Source organism: Bemisia tabaci, chromosome 4, assembly GCF_918797505.1.
Source record: "Bemisia tabaci chromosome 4, PGI_BMITA_v3".
Lineage (NCBI taxonomy): Eukaryota > Metazoa > Arthropoda > Insecta > Hemiptera > Aleyrodidae > Bemisia > Bemisia tabaci.
Genome location: NC_092796.1, coordinates 56834153 through 56858516, shown reverse-complemented (window position 1 = coordinate 56858516; position 24364 = coordinate 56834153). Strand labels below are relative to the sequence as shown.

The 24364-nt window shown below is 41.3% G+C and overlaps 1 protein-coding gene across 2 annotated transcripts in view; it reads left to right on the top strand.

Annotated features, from left to right (window-relative positions):
- rols (rolling pebbles) overlaps window positions 1-24364 on the top strand; it is a 69528-nt gene that overhangs the window by 5568 nt on the left and 39596 nt on the right. Inside the window, exon 2 of one of the 2 annotated variants that reach the window (XM_072300126.1) lies at window positions 16762-16902. The exons of the other annotated variant lie outside the window; for it this stretch is intronic. Coding sequence (XP_072156227.1) covers window positions 16833-16902 — 70 coding nt within the window. The 5' untranslated portion in view covers window positions 16762-16832. The remainder of the gene's footprint in view (window positions 1-16761; window positions 16903-24364) is intronic. 2 annotated transcript variants of the gene reach the window in all.

The window sequence follows — 24364 nt, the reverse complement described above, 5'->3', positions numbered from 1 at the left end:
GTTGGTCGCTCGCGCCGCCGCCGCTCCAGCCCGTGCCTGTAAAAGAGTGGACTACACGGCTGGATACGAGACGCCGATGAGTCATACCTTGTTCCCAGTCACTTGCCCAAGTCGGGACTCCGTATTTTTGCTCTTGCTGCCCTCCAATGACACCACCGCTCGACTGGTGCCAAGTCAACTCCAGACTCGACTCCAGAGTTTTCGTAGCAGCCCATGCGTCTTGCGTCGCGGTCGTTTTCTTGGGAATGTCCCTCTCAGAATGGTATACACAGAGACAAGAGCAGTGTTCGAAACTCACCGCTGAGTTTTAGGAGCCATGTGACGCATCAAGCCCTATTTTTAGGCGCCATTGAAGATTTTTTTAGGGGCCAAATTGACTTTTTGCCTGTATATTACGGCGCATTTAGTGAAAAGTTAGACGCAAGATGTTTTCGTAACAGAACTAGTAAGTAGCTGTAACTTGGGAAAGGCAAAAGCACTAAGAATGAAATCGTGAGGAACAGAAAAAGCAAGCTTTCACTTGTAGTGCTGAAAATTCTCAGTTTTTTCAATTCAAATAGATTTGTTTTTCTTTCTCTATGTGACTTCCTGTGAAAATCCAGATTTTTAGGGGCCACTTTGGCGCAGAGCCGTCATTTTTTAGGCACCGTGGCCGATTTTTTAGGCGCATTTGGCGCGTTGGCGCTTGTGAGTTTCGAACACTGGACAAGAGACCCTCCACTCGTATCTCGACTATGGTGGAAGCTTTTACTTTCGGGACTTCGATATTACACTGTTAACATACCTACATGGTTGATGTTCAACAACGTGTTGGCAGTTTCGTTTTGCGAACAAGCCGAAATTCAAGAAACTTGTGTGGCTCAAGACGTCATCCGAAGCTCATCGTCCACCATGTAGGTAGGCCAACAGCCGAAAAAAGAGTGATGACTGTTGCTCCCTTATAATTTTCCATAAGGAACTGTTGAATCCCCGAAAGTAAAAGCTTCCACCTGTCGCGAAGAGGCCAGTGGAGGGTTTCTTGTTTCTGGGTATACAGGGCCGGATTTAGGATTTTTGGGCCCCTAGTCGCAGCCTGTGGTGCGGGCCCCCACCTTCAGTTGGGGTTTGGTGGTGAACGTTCTTGACGCGATTTGCGTGAACTTTCGAAGTACCTATCCATTGTCTTTACCTCTCGAATCATACATCTGGCATGATAAAAATAATAATGAAGCTGTTGGGGAGAATGTGGAAAGGTACCGGGCAGGCTCGTTGAAATGTGATAGCTGGAAGTTTCTGCGTCCTTAGTCTCAAAGTTATTTTTTAAATTGTCTTTTTGGGGGATCATCAATTTGCATAAGGACGATTCATGACTTCGTGTTTTCACCATTCCGCGGTCATTGAATGGGAGGGTTCTTGGCAATTGGGAGAATGCAGGCAATTCAATTTAATATATGTAAACACCACGACAAACTTAGGGAATTCAGGGAAAAACTAAAAACACAGGGAATTTAGGCACAGTATTTAGCGTTTGAATATTTTACGCTCCAACCATCTAAATGATTTTATTGCTGAACTCTGTCTTTCCTTTTCAAGTGTACGAACCCAGGAAAAATTTAGGGAAAACAGGGAATCGTAAACTTTGGAATTACTACGAACCCTGGAACTAGAGCTGGCTTGACAGCTTCTCTTGCAGGGTAGGGTGTCTGTACCGATCCCCAAAAGTCCTCAATGTCCCTGACTATCCTCGATTTTGAAAGGATGTCCCCCATATCCTCGAAAGTCCCCAATTTTCTTGTTCAGGTCCCCAAAAAATGACAAAAATCGTCCTAAACACCGGAATTTTCAAATTTTCCCGCCAGCCGCGGCAGCGCGGTATAACCAAGAATAAAAAATTGAAGTGTTGCTTGGTTTTTCGTATGATTTCAGCGGTTCATCGTGACTTGTAAAATTAGTCGTATAAAATACGTCTTATAACGTTCTAACTAGCTCCCTTTCTCTTACTATTTCGGGACTAAAAGTCCCCGATTTTCTTGAAAAAAGACCCCTAAAAATCTCCGAAAGTCCCCAATTTTGGCTTTTCATAATTGGTAGACACCCTGTCTTGGTGAAGTGCTCGATATTAACTCATCACTTATCACTGAGAATAGGTGCTGATTGTATTATGAGGCAATGTTGAACCCCCGCAAAGGATTCTTTTATCTCACTATAGTTTACCTTTCTTTGAGCGCCACCGCTGGGTTTCCAAACATTTTGTCTGTCACTGAGCTCATGTAAAGTAGGAGGATGGTATTCACATCGGGAGTTTTGAAAAATAACCAATCAACCTGGACTCATCGGGGTGGATCTAAATGAAATTCATGCTCAGACGTTGCCATATTTAAGAGTCGAGGCAACGGGAACACGGCGCTCCGTTTTTTGGAGCGATACCATACTCGTCCAAGAGAAATGCGCTCTCAGTAACTAACCACCACTCAGCACTTTAACTCAATAGCACATTATCACTGTATTCGTCGAATTCGAATTCCTGAGGTTTTCATCAGAGATTTTATCGCCTTTAATTCAATCATTGTAACCTATAATTTACTCCAAAATTCCGCAAGGAAATTGCACAATTTTAATTCCCAACAACACGGAAAAAAAGTTTTCGGAGTTATTCCCTAAAATTGTGGTTCCCAATTTGTGGGATGATATGGATATTTCCAATTAATTCGACGCACCTCCGACGTAAGGGCGTATCTCTGTTTTCACGTGAGGCCCGGTAAGCTTTAAGTTCTACGGAGAACAAGGAGCACGTGGAAATTGAGATACGCCCCTACGTCAGAGGAGCGACAAATCGTGGTAGTACCACAACATTTGGGGCAGTGGCCTAATTTATTGTGGCACTGCCACAATTAATTGGAGTAGGTACTACCAGAATTTGAAATGCTCAGATCATCCCATAACCTCGTGCTCACTTTTTTCCGTACACTCGTAGGAAATTTTCGGGAAATGGAGGTTATCCCTAAAATGTTTCGTTTTACCTAACTACCTTCTTCTTTTAATTGTTTAAAGGGAGGGGGCCGCGTCTTCTAGGATCATTGAAATTAATAAGTTATCTTAAATAAATTACCGGGGTTTCCTGCAATTTCAGATCATGTTTCCAAATCATCATATCGATAAAACATTGAAGTTTCTCCGAAGCTCGTGAAAACTTGAAAATTAAAAAAAAAAATATTTCCACCCTTTACTCATTGTTAGATATGGGTTTAAAAAGGCAATTAGCGAGAAATTAAAAGTCAGAATGCATAATCATGATTCTAGGAATAGCTGTTAATTGCATATCTTAAAACATTCGAATCAATGAATTCATGGCTTCGCATCGTAATCTTTCGTGAAAGGATAGCAAGATTCTGTGAGATTGCTGGAGCGGGAAAGAGGAGGAGGGGTGGCAACATCGCGGGTAATAATCTCGGATCCACGATTATGAAGGCCTTTTATTTTGAAGCATCGTCCAAGTCCGATGAAAATACGAGGGGAGCCAGGGAGCCTTGATGGAGCTTCTTTTTGTAGCGGGATCGTTGGTTGTAATCCGGCGCACCAAGGTTCCGGACCACGATCTGGCGGATGCTAGTTTTAGTTTGAAATCAGGGCAAAAATGGATGATAGTAAATATAAATATGATGCATGATCCAAAAATCTCATGGTATCCGATTTCATCACTGGGAAGAGGTATCAGAGAATTTGCAGGTGCGTCTGAAATTTGATGAATTACGTGTTTAAGTGGAAACTACTGAGTAAACTGAACACGAGAATATCCTTGGTTCATGAATTGAATAATTATTGAAGAAGATATGACAAAATTATCTAATCTGCTGAAATTCGTATGTTCAAATGGGAAATGCCGCCAGTTGACGTCACTAAGCGGTGCATTTTCTCAATTTTAAATTTATTTTTACACTATCTCGCATATAAAAAAAATTATGAAAAATACTGTGAAATCAGCTCTTTGATCACCTTCAGATGAAGCAATGAAAAATGTGCATGACATTTTTTTATCTTCAAATCATTTGAATAATAGAGAAGCTTTCATTGACCAGATAATACACCATAATACACCAGATAAACACCAGAAACGCTTTCGGAATTAAAAATTTGAATGTTTACCAAAGAATCGGCTGAAAGATGGGAAAAAGTCGATGTTCGTATCTAGAACTCCAGAGGGGTTTATAGTTTTTCCCAAGAAAATCCAGGACACCTAGGAGAAAACTTCGGTTTCCTATTACGGAATGAGCATGGTAAATAAGAATTCCAGACGCCATGTTCTTATATCCAAACTTGGTCATTTCTAAACCTTTGTGCGACGGTGATGGTGAATGCTCAACTGAGCGAATCGCTGCGGAACGGAACAAGTGGAATTTCGAGACGAGATCCAAAACGCGAGTAGTCTTACGCGCCTGGGGGCTCATCCGGAAAAAAACGCGTTCCCTTTTGAAAATGACCTGTTTAATTGGAGTCGAACCCCTGCTGGAGGCTCCATCCCTCCTCCCCTCACCTCCATCCCTCGCTAGGATCCTCGGCTCGGGACAGGTGGAAAGTGGTGGCGTGAAATCACGCTTGTTATCCCCAGGTGTGGTTTTTATGAGCCAGTTTTATCAACAGGTAGCGGTAAGTCGCGAGGTGACTGCTCATGGGTTCGAATAAAGCACAGTGGATATGAAATGCATTTTGGCCCCGGCGGCGCAGGAGTGATGCAACCTAAGGCAGGTTGTTTGAAACCTTAACGGAATTCGACGGACACCATATTTTGTGTCAGAACGGCATGAGATGTATCGCATCATATTTTGTGTCAGAACGGCATGAGATGTATCGCATCCCTTAGTTCCAGGTTTTTAGCTACTTGTTATTTTTATCGAATTTTGAGATCGCAAATTTGATGTCACGAGACTAAAAAAATTACTTACCTTTGAGAAACAAATTCAACGGATAGAGATAGGGGGTTCTTTTAGTGGTAAAGTATCCCATTCGATACTGATATCGAAACTGCACTCGAATGCGATATTTTTCTTATTCCTATGAGACCACAGAATTCTCTTACTTACTAAATGTGCTTACTTTCGTTACTTTACGTATACATCGTTTACGGTGACCTATCAAGACAATATTGAAAACACAATATGAGACTGCTGTAAGAGAGAAGGAATAGATTTAGGAACGACTAGACAAGTGGTCGCTTAGTCCATTACTTATTTAATTTTCAAAAATCGATCTTCATTTCTTAAACGAAGAGTGGTTTAAACTCTCAAATTGTATCCAAGCAAGTTTCAATTCCCTTTCAATGCCTAAGGCTGATCGGCCGCACCGGTATTTACAGATAAGGCAAGAATCCGTGCAATTTTTTCGAAGAGAGCCAAGGATCGCACTTACTCATGATCATTTTTCAATCAACTCGTTTCCAGAGGGAGGTTTCATGTCGATGACCCAAGTGCGAAACCACGTATCTCCGTTTGCGATGTTGCGGACGTCTCGTCATACTTAGTTTTCCAAAGTCTACTCAATTTCTTGTAAACTTCCTCGATTTTTTTTTTCTCTCCTAGCAGAATGTTCCGTAGCAATTTCCAGCCATATCGGTGACTTGTTTCTCCTCGAAGAAATAAAATAGGATCAGAGATTTTCAAGTACCGCAATGAAGATACGTGGTTTCGCACTGTAGCCATCGATGCGGTTTACGTTGCAATTAAGGGCCCCGAGATAATCATTTTTTTTTTTTTTTTTTTTTATTTTTTTATTTTTTTTTTTTTTTTAAATTTAGGTAAATATCTCTGCCTCGATCCTCTCAAAAAAAGGCCAGTAGGCGGAAGCGCAGTGTGCGGCGCACAGTGAATTGAGTCAATCCGAGAGGTCGGACATGAAATTATTGACTAAAACTGCAAATATTGATGTATATTCCGTCTTATTTTGAATTTTAAAGGGTGTCTTCAGTAGAAAATTTTACGAGTAACCCACTTTAAGAACATCCAAGTTTTGTTTAAACGGAGTTATGAGCTTTTAAAATTTCCGAATTTTGTCCGGACTCACTCCTATTGACTTGATCCACTGTGCGGCGGTTCATTGGAAGGTATAAATCCTGTGTAAAAGTGAAAAAGAGATTAGTTGCCCCGATAAAAAGGTGAAATTCCTGCGGGGAAGAAGTGATGCGCCGCTCGTACCCTCCGCCTCCCGTGGGAACCGTGGGAGGGTAGTGTTGGGACTGGCACGGAACATGTTGAGCCCGAGCCGGCTCTCCTGTCACCACCCGCGACTTCCGCGAGCTATGCGATCATATCACGCTCATCCAGCCGGGTCCCGAGTCCCTGTTTTTCTTTTTCCTCGTCCATCGTCAACCTCCTCGAATCATCGCTAGTTTCTCGCTAAATTTTCCTTTAGAGTATTTTTTTATAGGGAGAGCAGGGTGTCTAGCGACCTGCAAAACCGGGAAATGTCAGGGAATTTTTTTTGTGTTAGGGAAAACTTCAGGGAATCCGCACAAATTCAGCATGTCCGGGATTTTTGTTTTGCAAGCGATTTTCGTGTCTGGGAAATTGAAAATCACGGATTTTTTTTATTGTTAAAAATTGATGAAGAATCAAGTTTCAGAAAATTAGAATCGATACTAAAATTTCCACCAGAATTTCCGCTACTGTCTTTAAAATTTTAAAAATGAGGCAAACGTATTTCGTATGAGTTTAGAAACCTTATATTTTGCTCTATTTATTACATCATATCCTTAAACATGAACGAATTCTTACTCATATCTAATCAGTTCAACCGTGTCGGAAAATTGGGAATAATTTCCCTTTTTGTCAGGAAATTATTTTTTCCGTTCGTCAGGGAATTTTAATTTTATTCTTGGTTTTTCGGCCGTTTTTGTCAGGGAAATCGGGGAATTTTACTTTGGAAAATTGCCAGACACTCTAGAGAGTATGGGCAGTGCTTGACCCACACATTACGAATAAGTAACTGACAATGTGTGTGTGCGGTTATTGTTTCTTGGTTAGTTTTTCTTTGGCTTACATTGACCAAATGTTAGGGTTACATTGACCCCTTATAAAGGCACTCTTTGTTTTCCACCCAATTATATCGATGGATTTAAGAGACATTTTGGTGAAGTAGTCTCAGAACATACGTCATGGAAAATTCAATAATAACCTTCATTTCCCCCCTCAATATTCTAATAGGCCAGGAGTCATCCACTTCGAGCGTTCTTCAGCAACCTTAGATCCTGCATTACAGAGATATATCGCACAAAAGCGTGTAATGAAGGGGCTCTTGCAATCAGAAGACGTGCATTACGCAATACTTAAAAGCCATCCCTCATTTATAAATCAATTTTGTCACAAGCTCCCCTGAATTTTTCTCGCATCTAAATGCATTTTTCTCGAAATAAAAAACTACTACTAAATGTCGCGCAATTTTTCATCCAAGATGCCCCCAGTCCAACCGTCCACACATTGCCAAGATTCTGCAGTTTTATGACGGGATTTCTACAAACCTGGAATTTGCGACCTAATCCCGCTCCCTGACCGTAACATTTCATGAAAAGCCCGGTGGTGCCACTGTAATAATACCTTTTTTTATTTGTCTTTTTGAAAATATTTTGTCTTCAAACTCAGGGAATGTATATGGGCTCAAGTTTTTAATGCGAAGTCTGCCACATGCATTTTCAAGTTTTAAGCATTATTGAACTAGCTGTAATTATAATGTCGTATCTTTGTCCAGTTTCCACGGGTTTTCACCGCGTGCCTGAGCTTTGGCTCCTCATAGACGCGCACTGATTGCTGAGATAGCACAATGCCACATTTCACGACCCATGTCAGTATACATAAATAATGAAGGTTATCACTCAGGTCCGGAGTCAAAGTTATTCGCGCTGTTACGCGCGTGATATTTTTCAACACGACGCCTTTTTTATCGTTACTATCACATCTCTCATTCATACTCTCCATGCTAAAAATAGTGCCCATTAGAAATCCTCACCCCCTCTCTTTCCCTTCGGAGTCAACATCACAATGATCGCAATTCTGATCGTATTCGAGGAATTTTCAATTAGGCGCATCGACTCGCGTGGTCGCTCTGAAATTAGGCGTCGAGACCCTTGGATGGGCCGGCGGATAAAAATGTAATTAACGCTGGTCTGCGCTAAAATAAATTGATTAAAACATTTTTATCCGTCCTGGGTTACTTATACCATGCAACCTGTATATCGTCAGAGTTCCAATAGCCTCATCAGAAAGTCGAGTATTTTTGGGCTTTTTCATCTCCGACAGATGTCTCGAGCACGCAAAAGGTTGTCCAATCAGGAATGTCCGACCGAAAATTCCAATTAATTATGAGGAGAAATTTGGGGATCGGAGAACGGACGAAAAAGTCGGTTCGGTATGAAGGCCGCGTTGTTTGCAGATCGCTCGAAAATTCTCGGAAGTTTTGACGATCCTCTTTATTCTTGGAATAGACAACCAACCTTTCTTCTCTAGTGGCGTGGCGTGAATTTCGATATATTGATTGTTATACCATTTAAATCTATGGTAAAGAATCGATTATTAAGGTGTTCGCTGCGAACTCCCTATTTATCGATCCTTTTCCATACGCTTAAATGGCATAACAATCGATATATCGCAATTCACGCCACACCACTGTTCTTCTCTAGCTGCGAATATAAGATCGACATTAAATTTATCAGCTCCCAAACAGGTTTGTCGCAAGAGTGACAAGAAGTGTTGTCTCTCACGGATAACGATTTAAAAATCACTATGATCGTATCGGGAAGCTTGAAATGCACTCCTAATTCCTCAATCTGCGTGAGAAATGTGCGCATTTTTTTAGATTCCCGTTTCTACAAGTATTGCGTGTATTTCTCTATTATATTAAAATTATTTATTTAATATTATGTTTCATAACGCAAAGGATCCTGTGTCCTTCGTTGTGGGTCCAACTTGAATCTTAAGTGACACCGACATGTTTTATTTTTCAAAATTGGATTGCATTTTGCAAAAAGGAACCAGGAGTGTTGCAGTGTTGCTAAGATTATGCAGCTTCTTTTGTCTTGGAATAAAAACCAGGTTAGGTATCTAGAAACAGTTTCTATTTCACTCCCAAAAAACTGTAAATTTAGGACAAGAATTACCATGTAAATTTCATATTATTTCAGGACTTCAATCGTTTTATTGAAATGGATGAATTGTACAATCTTAGCAATATTGCAATGCTCCTGGTTCCTTTTTGCAAAATGCAATCCAATTGATCTTTTTCAGATCTTTTTGAGTTCAAATTTTCTTTGAAGTTAATAAATAATGAAATTTACTTACAAGCACATGGAAAAAAAGGGGAAGGAGCTTTTTTTTTTTTTTTTTTTTTTTTTTTTTTTTTTTTACATGAATGGATGAGAATGCCGCTGAGATATACTCTTTATTTTTATAGAATGACACCAATTCCGCCCAACGACTCAGGCGCCACGTCGCGTCGCCCGCGTATTAATTATTAGGTATGCTCAGATATTTTACTAGGAAAGAAAAAAAATCTAAATTTAACCTCGCTCTTCATCTTCGACTTTCGGTGCGTCTATAAATCCTGCTTTTTATAGCCTGATATCCTGATTTTTAATTATTTTTTGCCTTATTTTCAAATTAACTTTTCATAGCCCCGTCTGCCCTGCTTAGAAGAGACACATATTAACGGAACATCGAGTCATTAAATGGTTATGATCAGGCGCGGAAAAATGTGAGGTTGGAGGATCCTAGACCCCGGGTCCCAGGATAGGAAAGTCACGTAGTCACTTTTTACCTTTTCTGCGTGCTAAGAAAGAACGCCGTAAGAGCCTTCAGTTGTTGCCTAATTTTCTTTTATAACTTGTGAATTTTCAGGGAAATGTGTAAATAATTTCCCTCGAATTTTTTGGTGAATTTTTTTGACGGATAGATTTAAATAGTCCGAAAATTCCTAGGGAAGATATCTTTAACTCTTTCATAAAATGAACATTTTATCAGAGGATATTTGGCAATTTGCGATTGTTCATACGACGTTTTTCCCTATCACAGTCGTCATGAGGGAGTTCATCGTGCTAACTTCAGAAGCATAGGCGGATCCAGAAACCTCGAAGGGGGGATTCGAAGAGCTTCCCCTGATATTTTTTCGAAATTTTGAAGCATCTCTTATCGATGGTGTAATTCGGCAATCACATAACTCAGTTTGTGACGTCGCAGACTTCCAGTCATATTTTATATTTTATACGGATAACTACCCAACGGCAATTCTTTAAAACTGCCGTGATTTTTCTTCTCTGTGCGAAGAAAATTCTGCAAAAACTTCAAGGAATGATGTCAATGTGTTCTCCTTTAAAAAAAACACAGAGGCGGAGATTTTTAGACACCGCAAACGAAGAATGTGATCGCGGACTTACGCCGTCGATATGCAGTTGAGAGTTAATTTCGTCAGGAATAATTACCAATTATTAGCGTCCTTACTTTTTCTTTCCTCTGTTCCTTCTCTCTCTCTTTTTTCCCCTTTTTTCCTGTTTTTCTTTTTTTCTCCTTTCTTTTTTTCTTTCTCCTTTATTCTGCTCTCTTTTGCTTCTTCTTTCTATTCTGTTTTTCTTTTTTTTTGAGCGAACGTGGGGGAGGGGCGCATGCCCCCTACACTACTTTGAATCCGCTCTATACTGAGAAACGATGAAATTCTGAACTTGAAGGAATCCGATCCCCCTATATCTTGCATTGTTTTGTCCGTTTAATAAAATAAGATTTATAGCGGCAACATCTGATCGGCGCGGCGTCTGCGATGATCTTGCTCGATGCCAGGGCCCGGGGGTTAATCAACTCGGATGCGCACGTCCCATCCCGTCGTCTTCGTCGTCGTCGTTGTCGCCCGACTAAACCGCGACGCGACGCGACGACCGGTCGTTGCGCTTGCGCCTCAACCACGGCTGCGGCCGGCCGGGCAACACCACACAACAATCCGATCATAATCACCTGCATCACCGGGTACAATCGCACCATAATTAATTGTCCAGTTGCACCCTCAAATAACCGACGAATTTAACACAATGTTTTCCTTCGATTGTGACGCAGTGGCCGCATTGAAGATAGTACAGGAGAATTTTCGATGTGGTCGTCGTTGCTGCCGGCATGAAAATCAAATATTGTAGGCGCACCGTCGTCGTCCGGAGGGAATTTCGTTTCGTTGTCGTTTTGAGGTTGGCAGTAGGTAAAAAACTCGACCGAATCTAGTCGCGGAAATTCACCAAAAGAGTCAGACTATTGATCGAATATGTGGGTGGGATGGGACGCCTAGAAGGTCGGGTATAGCACCACGGAAAAAAAAGGGGTAGGGGCTGTTGGTTTTAAATTTTTAATTTAAAAGAAAATAATTGTGTAAATTTTAATACTGTTCATATATTAAGTACCAGGCCGTTACGCGGCCTAACCCAAAGGCCCGCGAAGCGGGATAGGACTTTGAAAACCGCCTCGCGGCCAGCGAAATCGTCGAAATCGCCCGGACGAACCAAATTGAATTGAAATTAAATATATTAAGAATTTTACAAAAAGATACCTCATCAACAACTAACAGCAAATCGAAAACGGACTTTGACGGACCTGGCTCCAGCCCATCGATCGTCTTAATCTCCTTCCCCATCCCGCCCATCGAGCGTCTTAAAAATGATTTTAGATATATTATAATAGAGAGGAGTTCTAAAAGAAAAAAAGAAGTTGCTTAATTTTGAAATCACTGTAATCGCGCTGGTTCCTTTCTTCTAAATGCGATCCAAATATTAACTGATCATCTAAACAAGTTTTATCTTACTCCCGATGAACTATAAATTCCAAGACGGAAATCCACCTTTGTAAATGTAATTTTTTGCAAGATTTCAGTAACTATATTGCAAATAATGTAAGTCGCACAATCCTAGCAACATTGGAATGCTCTTAGTTCCTTTTTGTAAAATGCGATCCAAATATTAATAATCACCTTAAACAAGTTTTATCTTTACTCCAGGGCCGGATTTACCTACTTGCCGCGGCCGCCCCTTCTCATTCGTTTTGAAACTCGATAAAAACCATCAAGTGAACGTGCCAGCGGGGGAGGGGTGCATAAGACGCATTTACTCGTGTTGAACACATTTTTTGGGAAAGCCCTGTCAACACTACTAGCAAAAGCTCACGGAAACTTTGCGCGAAAGTTAAGTTTCGTAAACCTATCTCTGTGTGGACAAGGCCTTCCATGTTTGGCGCAAAGCGTGAAGTATTCAGAAGGTCTTGTAGGCGCTATGCGTTTCACGCTGACCGCACTGTGTTTGGCGCAATGCGTGAAGTATTCATGCATTCTTGTAGGCGCTATCCGTTTCACGCTGACCGCAATGACCGCACTGTGTTTGGTGCAATGCGAGAAGTATTCGTGCAGTCTTGCAGGCGCTAATATGTGTTACATGCCGATCGCCGCGCCGAGGGCTTCTCCTTTTCATCTCAAGTCCTCGTTATCATTTCTCTCTAAGTCGCGCCGTTCCAGGCCAAATTGCGTGTTTGGTTTCTCTCTTAACTCGACTAATTGAAGGTACTGTCTCTTGTATCACTAAGAGACGACAAAATTAGAAATTACTACACTCTCAGTAAATGAGAGATTTTGTCGCCTTTTCTCGTTCGTAATTTTTTTTGTCTAAATCCGATTTTTTTTATACCTACACTTAAAAAAATTGCAAATTTTTGCCGCCCCTTAGATTTGCCGCCATGGGCCGCGGCCCATTTGGCCACCCCCATAATCCGGCCCTGCTTGACTCCCGATAAACTATAAATTCCAAGACGATAATAACCCTCGTTAATGTAATTTTTTGCAAGATTTCAGCAGTTACATTGCAAAGAATGTAAGTTGCACAATCCTAGCAAAATCGGAATGCTCTTGGTTGCTTTTTGCAAAATGCAATCCAAATATAAATTCCAAGACGAAAATTACCTTTGTAAATGTAATTTTTTCCAAGATTTCAGCAATTACATTGCAAATAATGTAAGTTGCACAATCCTAGCGAACCATCGGAATGTTCTTGGTTCCTTTTTGCAGAATACACTGCATTTGGATTGCATTTTGCAAAAAGGAACCACCAGCATTGCAATGATGCTAAGATTGTGCAACTTCATATTTTGCAATTAAATCGCGGAAATCGTGAAAAACTATGAAATTTAGATGGTAATTTTTGTCTTAAATTTACAGTTTTTAGCGAGTAAAATAGAAACTATTAATGGACAATCGGGTTTTTCCTCAAAGACAAAAGAAGTTGCACAATCTTAGCAACATTGCAATGCTCCTGGTTCCTTTTTGCAAAATGCAATCCATTTAATATCGTGGTAGTACGCGCCGCGCCGCGGTGGACGGGGAACCTTGCGAGGGAAAGTTAAGCGGTGATGAATGTGGCGCGTTGCGTTGCGTCGCGGCGGGTGCAGCTCGCGGTCGTGCGTTGCTCTTATCCTTTGATAAATGCCCCGCGAGACGCGAGTCCCGCCACGGGATGAGACAGGACCCCGGTCCGGGTCCCCGGCCCGGCGAGGATAACGCAGACGAGTTGGCTAAACTCGAGGTTCTTTCTAAATCCTAATGCCAGGCCAGGCCCAGATGACTATCGCTCCTGACCTCTTTTACAGTTAGGATGACGCGCTCTTTCGGCGTCGAGGCTTCGCTCCTGGCTCCCGTCTGCTCAACTCCCGTCCTAAGGAAGAACACCGTATGTCCTTGCCTCAACCCTTGCCAAATGGATTGCATTTAGCAGAAGGAACCAGCGCGATTACAGTGCGATTTCAAAATCGTGCAACTTCTCCTTTTCTTTTAAAAAGCGAAATGTTTTCAACACTATAATCAGTATTACAGTGCGAGTCAATCAGTATTACTGTATTACAGTGCGATTTCAAAATCGTGCAATTTCTACTTTTCTTTTAAAAAGCGAAATATTTTCAACGCTATATTCAGTATTACAGTGCGGGGCAATCAGTGTTACTGTATTACAGTGCGATTTTAAAATCGTGCAACTTCTCCTTTTCTTTTAAAAAGCGAAATGTTTACAACACTGTTATCACGCTGGTTCCTTTTTGCTGAATGCGATCCGAATTTTCTTTGATGAAATACCTATGAATTTTCCAGAAAATCCGTGAATATTTTTCTTCGAATGGACCTGTAGACGAGTTACGAATTTAAGCAGTCTGGTACATGTTTCTTGATACAAATTTTACGAAAATCACGATTCGCCCAATAAAAATTACTGAAATTAACTCCTAATCAATATATTCAATGTTTCTTGACGCGTGAACTTGAACTTGCCGCTTATGAAAAAACAAAAGTCTCTGAGTTGAATGTTACCGTAGCAGTAACGAAAATATGTATGAAATGTAATGAATAAGGCTGTATGAAAATATGACATTTTGGTATATTTATTTTGGTGCTTCAGCTCAGCTGCTGCACTTTGTCAACACTAAAGGCGGGGAGGGAAAAATGAACATTGCTCGATTCAGAAGCCGCCAAAACCTTTGGAACGCGCGCTTTGATACAAGTAGACTAATAAAACGTTAATATCTTAGTCAAGAGTTGATTTCAGTCATTTTCGTTGCGCGAATCGTGTTCTACGTGAAATTTTAGTGGAAAAACATGTTATAGTATGCGTAGCTGAAAATTTCAAAAGGAAATACTCATAACTCTCTTGAAAAATTAACTTTTTATCGGGGGAAACTTGGCAACTCTCGGATGTTCACACGGCGTTTTTTCTTAGCGCGGCAGTAATCTACTCGGCGACGGTCACTGCTTTTAGCCTTTTGAAATGATCTCGTGGAATGAGGATTACCGACTAGCCTGCATCCTCCAACTCTCAGATCTCCGGGTTTCTCGTTAAATCGAAACCAAACTTCGGCAATGGGTCAGTTGCGCTTGTCACAGAATCGTGTTTCGATGGTTCGGTCCTATGGATTAGCAACAATTAATAAGATCTGTCCTAACGCTTAGTTTCTACGTCCAATATTAACGGAGATGTCACTCACCGAAAAATACGGCGCCGAACTCCGCTGTTTCAAATATCATTCGACCTGAAATAACCGAGAAAAAGCACGGCCTTACGGGTTATTGAAATTGATAGACAGCTATAGACAAAGAAAGCGTAAGGAGCATGGAGCTATCCTATTTGTTGAAACAGGTGGTTCTTATAGACTGAGGTTTAAAATGATGGACTAACTGTGTGTGTGGAATAACTTGTCGGACACCGATAGTTAGTACTCACCTCCTTTGCGTCTATTGCAACCACCCATTTCCACCAAGGATCTTCCCATTTTCCCTCTGTTTTTTATGTCTACCACTTTATCTATCAATTTCAATAATCAGCCCGCTGCCTGGTCTGTGACACCTTCTATAAAAGTTGTAGCGCTGTATCAGGACTGATCGCTACATCGTACACTGAAAAAAAAGTAGCTTGGATCAAGCATGATAATTCTTGAATTGCCGCCAAGAATTTTCTTTATCTTGCTTTAAGCTGACTTTTTCTTGATTCAAGAAAAATAATGCTTGGGCTAAGCAAAAAAGTAGCTTATATTAACCAGCAAAATTCTTGATTTAAGAAGAAATACTTCTTGGCGGCAAATTTAAGATTCTTTTTTTTTTCCAGTGTAGTGTCAAGAACAGCCTCAATCCCCGAGTAACATGAACTGATGATATTGTGCCCCATAAAGTTCAAAAAAGATCAATTGAATTTGTTTTTCCAAACCAATAACTTGAAAACATTCCTATTTTTAAATGAGCTCATTTTTAGTGTATTTTCCGAAGAAAAGATACACTATTTTTAATTCAATTACCATTTTTCAATCAGTGCTTGGGTCAAATAAGACGTGTCGGGGCTTCTAATGCAAGTTATTTCAGTCAAAATTATGCAGCGCATTCAATGATGTTGATAAGAACGCCTTGATACAACTATTCGTACTCTATGGATGCGCGTGTTGCATGTGAAAAAATTGAAGGCGCTCTGATCACTCTTGTTGATAAAGCAATGCACGCAGCAGTGTTTGGTGCGCTGGGACAAATATGTGGCAAAATGTTTTTCTCGAATAAACCCAAAGGGAAAGGACAGAGAACGATTTTCGCACCATTTTCACATATCAGAAAATCATATAGCACCGGCTTTTCAAGTCGTAACAGCGTGTCACTGCGAGCACTGATTCATGAGCTAAAAAAACTGGAGCGCCTTCAATTTTTAGACTGCAACACGGATGTTCATAGAGCACGAATAGTTGCATCAAGGCGTTATTATCGAGATCGTCGTCTTTTGCTTGGATGTTAGTGCTAAACCCCACGTAAAAACGGCGTATGAACTCTTGAGCGTTGCTAAATTTCCTCCGTTTAGATACGAATCTCTAGAAAAACCGGTGGGCTCTTATTTTTTTAAAGTTTTAGAAAACTTTCTGCGCAATTCGAGTCTAACCTCTGCGTGAAATTCTCATCTCTGATCAATCAGATGTCATATTACATTATAATAATTTAAACTCGAACATATTAAATCATCAAACTTCTAAGCCAGTTAATTTCATATGTCAGCATTTTTAATCACTAGAAATTTTTTTCTTCTTTTCTTTTTCTTTTTTTGGCTGAAAATTGTGCTCGGGAGCACCGAAACACCTCTAAACTACCTAAATACGTGTTTTCTGTGTTTCCTTTGTTTGTTGTCTTAAAAAATGTATGTTTTCTCTTAACTACCTACTGAAGTATAACTTTGCTTTTTTAATGTCATGACTAATAACTGATATCATTCATGTGTTTCAGGTAAGTGACAACGAGACATAACCTCAGTCCCAGATCCACGCGTCGTTGACTCATGAGCTGCCCCCGCTCCTATGGTTCATTCAGGTGACGTCATTTCGTTGAAAATGGAGACTGTAAATGACGAATCTGACGTATCACTAGGTAATTATTTAATGACTTTCACCTCCAGCTTTTCGATGGGCGCGGGCGGGTGTTAAGAGTGATAATACTCCTCGCCGCTCGAGTCCCAAGTGTTCCGACCTTGCTTCCACACACTCGCTTCTCGATCGATCGAAGTTGTGAACCATCGGATTCCTTGGTCGAACCAGTGGCGTGGCGTGAATTGCGATGTATCGATTGTTGAGCGATTTAAACCTATGGTAAAGAATCGATTATTAAGGTGTTCGCTGCGAACACCCTGTCTATCGATCCATTTCCATAGGTTTAAATGGCATAAAAATCGATGTATTGCAAAGCACGCCACGCCACTGACAAATGCATTCCCAAGAGAAGATATGGAATCGATCGAAAAATAAAAACTTGGACCGATCGACAATGAATTAAATCACCAGCGGCTCGATTGTTGAAATTGATAGACAAATCATTAGACAAAGAAGACATAAGGAGTATGGAGTGATCATATTGGTTGAAATGTGTGGTTCGTATAGACAAAGGAAGAAAACGATGGACTAACTAATGGGTCTCTCGTGGGTTGCCGATAGTTAGTCTATTGCCTACTTCCTTTGTCCATTGCAACCGCCTGTTTCCACCATTAGGATGCCTTTAATCCTTCACATCCCTTTCGAAAACTCCTTTCAAAAACTCCTTTTCAAAACTCGGGAGATCGAAATTTTAAAATCCTTGGATTCAGGGTCATTGAAAAAAAGAATTTGAGCTTGGCAGAGGACCCAAGTCAACTTGTTATATTAATAATTCCGATAATTGGGTTAGGTGACGGCGAGTCTCGCTCAGCCGGTCAGTTCGTATCATCGTTGCCAGATCGCTCGTTTTAATGTTCTTTTTCCCCGTGGCTGCTGACTCGACCAGTCCGCGCGTTTGTGGTGAGCTTGAGCCGACACCTGGACTGATATCGTTGATGCGATTTGCATCCGATTTGCATAGAAACAGGGCTGCGCCTTGCGCCTCCGGTCGTTACAGAATCCTGCACGCGACCGAGAGGTTGGAATGGGTCAATTGCGCGTGTCGCAGGATCTTGTTCTTATCCTTCTATCTCCAAGCTGAGGGAGAGATAATCAAAACTGCCCAAACGCCAAGTTTCCACCTTTGATACTGGCGAATATGTGTCTATCGCCCTTCGGAAAAACCACGGTTGAAATTATGGGGATGGCTAAAATTGGAAAATGCGTAACCTCGATATCATACGCGCATCTTTCTTCGAGAAAAGCCAACATATTTTTTTAAAACATTTCTGTGAATTTTCGCCCCTCATTCTGCCCAAAATTTTAAGGAGATACTTCAGTTAGTTTCGTAGCGGAAAAAAACATTTTGAACGGCCCCTTATGGGTTAGTTTGCCTTCAACGATGTAAAACATAATCGAAGATTTTAAAACGTTGCACTGAAGATACTTATTTTACGACTGTAATCGTCGAAATATTCAGTTTATAAATGGAGAATTTTCAGGTGTCTGAAATTTGATGAATTTCGTGTTTAAATGGAAACTATTGAGTGAACTGAACACGAGGATACCCTTGGTTCATGAATTGAACAACTATTGGAGAAGATATGACAAAGTGATCTAATCCGCTAAAATACGTGTGTTTAAATGGGAAATACCGCCAGTTGACGTCACTAGGCGGTGCATTTTCTCACTTTTAAATCTATATTTTATACTATTTCCCATATAAAAAAAAAAAAAATTATAAAAAATACCGTGAAATCAGCTCTCTGGGCACTTTCAGATGAAGCAATAAAAAATTTGCATGCAAATTCTCCATTTCATTCATATCTAACGTGAAAACTTGACGTTTAGATGACGTCGCTAGAAATTGGCGACGGTTCAGCTCATAACTAAGAAGTAGATTAAGGATTCCTCGACCGTCATTTCCGTTTTTCTTTACCCGACTCGTGCAATGAGTATCTTCGGGATATTTCTGCCATCTCCAGACGGACATTCCACTCATGGAAAAGTGAGGCGTGAACGCGTCAATTCATCGTGGGTCGACAAAAAGACGTAACTTCACTCGGAAGTAAACCCTGCCGTCCTTTCAACTCGTTGCTTTTCCGGGCTCATCTTGACGTGTACTTACGCCGTTTGGTGAGCCGAGCAACATGAATTGAGAACCAATTTCACGCGGACAATCGATTCTTCCTCCGTAGCACCGTGACGCGCCCCGTTAAAAAACGGTTACACCTACTGGGAGTGATGAGTGAAGTCCCAGCGCAGGAGGGAATCGGAAAGTATGAATCTTCCATTAGTGAAGAGTGCTGAGACGTATCTTAAGAATGCACTCCATCTACGAATAAAAAAAAAATATGCCTTTCCAAGGTGTCTACAAGTCCGGAATTTCCGGAAATAGTACTGGTTTTTAAGGGCGGTCCGGAAGTACTGAAAAAGTGCGGAAATTCCGCAAGAAGGTTCGGAATTTCTGTCATTTTTGTCGCAACTTGAGCGAGAAATTCAGATTTTTGAAATTTTTCGAATTTCGTCAGATGAAGGTATTGAAGAAGTACTGAATTTCTCTATGGAGAAGGTACTGAATTTCTTGGGAATGCACTGAAAAAGTTCCATAAAAGTGCTGATTTTTGGCCTGCCTGTTTCAGTAGACACCCTGCTCTCAACGCTTTATAAAAAAGGCCACTTTTACTTGATATTGTCTCTCTTTGAGTCTCTTTGAAGAAACAATTCAAGCTCTTTCAAGCTACGGAGATTTGGTTATTTAAAATGAATCATTGAGGAGGATATGGATGGGCAAAGTGCGAAACCACGTATCTTCATTGCAGTGTTAAAAAATTTCCGCCTCTGTAATATATTTTTTCTGAGAGGAATAAAGTCAACTTCGTGACTTGGAAGTACAAAATATTCTGCTAATGGAGAAGAAAAATCAGTGAATTTTTCAAGAAATTACGTTGACCAGCTTTTTGAAGAAAAATTTAAGTAAGACAGGAATTTTACAAAGGAAGATAAGAGGTTTCGCACCTCGCCCATCGATATGGGTCTGTTTGCTCGGTTGAAATTAATCATAATCATGAAGATAATTTTGACAATTTTTTTTCATTTTCTTATTTTTTTCCTATTTTTGAGTGTGGTTTTTTAGTTTCAATAGCTGTCTCATGATAATCTCACGGACCTAATTCAGTTAAACCTCAAAGGAGAAACTCTTTTGAGTGTACTCGTTATTTTTCTGAACTATAGCTGTCGTTTGCCCAGCGACCTCCTTCAGACTGCAACAGTCAAACTGCGACCACTTTTTTTCAAAAATCGTGACGATAAAAGCGTTTGAGACATGTTGTGCTTCCATCTTTCCTCTTGTTTCGCGCGCTTGTTATTTTTTCTTCCTCGACGACGTCTGGCGATGTGCTCGAAGGCGTTTTTGCGTATCGGCGGGATCGTGCTCGTGATCTCATGCAGAGATGTAGCGCCAACGCACCGACTCGTCTGAGTCCCAACGTGACTCCGATAAAGCCATTAATTATTGCCAATGCAACCCCGTTATTTACTCACTTTCCGCTCAATGGCTATCGCCGATGATCACGATAATAAACGAGCGACCGCCTCGACAATTACACGATCAAGGTCGAATATGGAAAATCTCATCCTGATCGCCGGAACGCCACCGCTGAGAAAATTATTCCGCGCGGGAAGGGAGTCGCTTATCGGTGGCTAAATGCGGAATATGCGTAACTCACTCTCAATGGAGAATTTGCATGCAAATTTCTTATTGATTCATCTAAAAGTACTTAAAAATCTGATTTCACAGTTTTTTTATACATTTTTTCTGATATAGGAAATAGTGTGTAGTAGTAAAATAATTATTTTAAAGCGGTGTTAGCATTAGGTGAAAATAGATTTAAAAGTGAGAAAATGCACCGCCTTGTGACGCCATCTGGCGGCATTTCCCATTTAAACACCTGTATTTTAGCAGATTAGATAATTTTGTCTTATCTTCTCCAAAAATGGTTCAATTCATGAAGGAAGGGTATCCTCGTGTTCAGTTCACTCAGCAATTTCCACTTTAACATGAAAACCATCAAATGTTAAGACACCTGCAAATTCTCTATTGAAAGATTTCAAAAGCTGCTATATATTTACTATCTCGGAAGACGGCGGTGTTGTATTTTCATCAAAGAAAACTGATCAAAATTTTTCCTTTCAATTCTATTCTAAAGGAAATGGAACCGAGTTAAGCAATGAGCTTAGCCACATTAGCTATTGCCAAATTTAATTGGGCTATTCAGTTTTTTACATGAAAACGGCTGTGAGGATTTTGTGCAAATTTCAGTAAATTTTCTGCATATTTCGAAGCAAATGCCTGAAAATTTCCAAAGGAATCCGCGGAAACGCCCAGCGCTAGGTTCCAAGAGTAGGTTCCGAGAGTTGCACTAACTGTTTGATTTAGAGAGAGAGAGATCGTGATGTCAAAAAATTCGAGACGTTAAACTCACCTTTAAACGAAGGAATATTGCTGAAAATCGACCTGAGCTTGCATCATACATCTTCGAAACTATTCTTAGGAGAGGGAATGACGACGAGATGGTGGCAGTTGCATCATCTGCCATCGCAGCATTTCCAGCCAAAAAATTATTCAGCACATTCATTCGATAGTAAGCGTGTCACATATTTTATACTAAAATGGTATTTTAAATGAGGCGATCGCAGACGTAACGCTGTTTTCACCAATTTCATTGCCTATTAAGATTCGACCATCATAAAGTAAACTGTATCATCAGTTGGTCAACTCAAATTTTTCCCATTAATGAATGTTTCTTGTAATAAACGTCAAATAATGCTTGGTAGAGTGCTCAATTTCACTGTTGCCTATAAGGTATAGTTATTTTTGGAGATCAATTTCAATCTTCGTCTGATGGCGGTGACTGATCAGAGACATATTGACAATCCGTGTAACCAACGAAGGCAGTTTCACAAACTTGCTCGACCAAATGTTGAGTGCGTAACTCTCAAAACTCATTATTTTACCCTAAAGGAAGTTGGGGACTGTTCGTAAAATACGTAACGTTGAAGGGAATTTTCGACCCCCTCCCTCTACCCCTCGTAACGCTTTTTTGGCGGAGGTCCCTATTCTCCAACACGTAAAAACAAAACGAGGTAATGCTCTCTGCGACTTATTCCTCCTCCACCCTCCCCTAGAGAACTTTAAGCCCTTAAGACTTAACATCAAAATAGATAATCGTCCTCGACGAAGGTTTTTTTCCCACCGCGTTTAGAATTTCGTGGTGGGGGCAGCTGATACTATTTTCAATTCCCCCCTTGGACCCCTCTTTCGTACGCCCATGCCTCTTTTCGTTGCAGCAACAGTTCGTAAAACGATTCCGCAGATTTCTTACGTAGATCGTCAAGTCCGGCCGTTAGGAGTGAATTTCAAATCTTCCCGACGCAACCATCGTAATGGAGAATTTGCAAGGGTCTGAAATTTGATGAATTTCCTGTTTAAGTGGAATCCTCTGAGTGAACTGAACACGAAGATACCCTTGATTCATAAATTGAGCGATTATTAGAGGAGATATGACAAAATAACCGATTCTGCTAAAATACATGTGTTTAAATGGGAAATGCCGCCAGATGACGTCACAAGGCGGCGCATTTTCTCACTTTTAAATCAATTTTTCTCCAATTTCCCATGTCAGAAAAAAATTATGAAAAATATTGCGAACTCAGCTCATTAGGCACTTTCAGATGAAGCAATAAAAAAATTGCGTGCAAATTCTCCATTTTCAGTCATTTGTTCCTCTCCTCGCTCCAGCCAAAGTTCGCAACAGTCACATTCTGCATGTTCGGACTCTGGTTTTCGTCCCCGCTCGAAGAGTGAGTCGTCGAGGACGGGAGGGGGGGGGGGGGTCGGAGGGGCGGATGAGCGAATTTATCGGGTCGTTAGCTAGTTAGCGGACGCCGGATTGCGGGCGACAGGGGCGCGCGCGGCGGGGATTTTAAGTTATACGAGCGACTCGAGCGAGCGAGCGTGCTCGGGCGTTAAAGTCGCGCGTCGAGCGCGGGCGTGGCGCGCTGCCCGCGAGTACGACTACGACGAGCCGATCGGGTTCTGCAGTTTGCAGTTTCATTCATGATTTCATGACTGGGGACTCGCTCGCCGCCGTTGCCGGCCCGCTTCAATTTCTCCGTCAGACTTTGATTCGATTGAGATTTTTTTGCCCGATTCGGCAGCGCTGCTCGGCGTCGCGATCGAGGTTACGGCCCGTCGCCGTCAGCGTCGGTGAGCGTGAATGGCGAATCGCCGTTCGTTTGGCGAGCCGGGATTCAGGTGGGACGCGAACGCAACCGAACCAGGTGAAAGGACCGCCAGCTTCCCGATTGCCGTTTCGTGCCGGAATCGGGGTCGGGACGAAGCCTGTTCGACGGATTTTATGGTGAATTTGGCAACTTTGTAAGCTGGCAGCGTTGCAGAAAAGCTCCGTGCTTTTATACGGTCGTTGCCGCGGTTACCACTCGGGCGAAATGTATCTTTAATTTTGGCTGCCTACTCTGCCGTGCTGAGGAAGAACGCCGTATGGACCTTCAGACGTTGCCAAGTTTCCTCCCATAAAAACCGAATTTACTGGGACAATGGATATGTTGCATGTGCGAGGAATTTGCAATTTGACCGTTGATTCTTATGTAAAAGTTCGCGAGAAACACGATGGTGCCACTGGTTTTCTCTGAAATCATCTCCCAAGCTCAAAAAAAGCTCTCAAAGTGAGGCTAAAATGGAGGGGATATCCCACCCTATCCCTGAGAGTCCACCTCTACATCAAGACTAACTCTCCATGCAAAGATAGGGAGCAAGTACATTAGCAGTGATGCCGTGTTTTCAGTTTTAGAGTCCCCAAATAAAGTGGCAGCCCTGTCAATGTATTTGCTCCCTATATTTGAATGGAGAGTTTGTTTTGATGTAGAGGTGGACTTTCAGGATAGCGTGGGATATCCCTCCATTTTGGCCTCAATTGAGAGCTTTTTTTGAGCTTGGTAGATGATTTCAGAGAAAACCAGTGGCACCATCGTGTTTCTCGCGAACTTTTACATAAGAGTCAATAGTCAAATCGCAAATTCCTGACACATGCAACATCTCCATTGTGAGGAGTATTTTCCAAAATTTTCAGACAATTTTGTAAGCAATTTAATCTAAAATGGACCGCGTCAAACAGAAAGGAACCAAGCCACATCAGCTATTGCCAAATTTAATCGGCTAATTTAATTTTTTACATGAAAACAGTTATGCGGATTTTCGTGCAAATTTCAGTGAATTTTCTCCACAGTGCGAAGCAAATTCCTTAACATTTTCAAAAGGATCCGCACAAACGTTTTCTCGTAAAAATTAAATTGCCCAATTAAAATTGGCAATAGCTGATGTGGCTTGGTTCCTTTCTGCAAAACGCGGTCCAAATTGAGCACTGCAGTGAACGCGCAATGCGTGAAGTATTCACGCAGTCTTG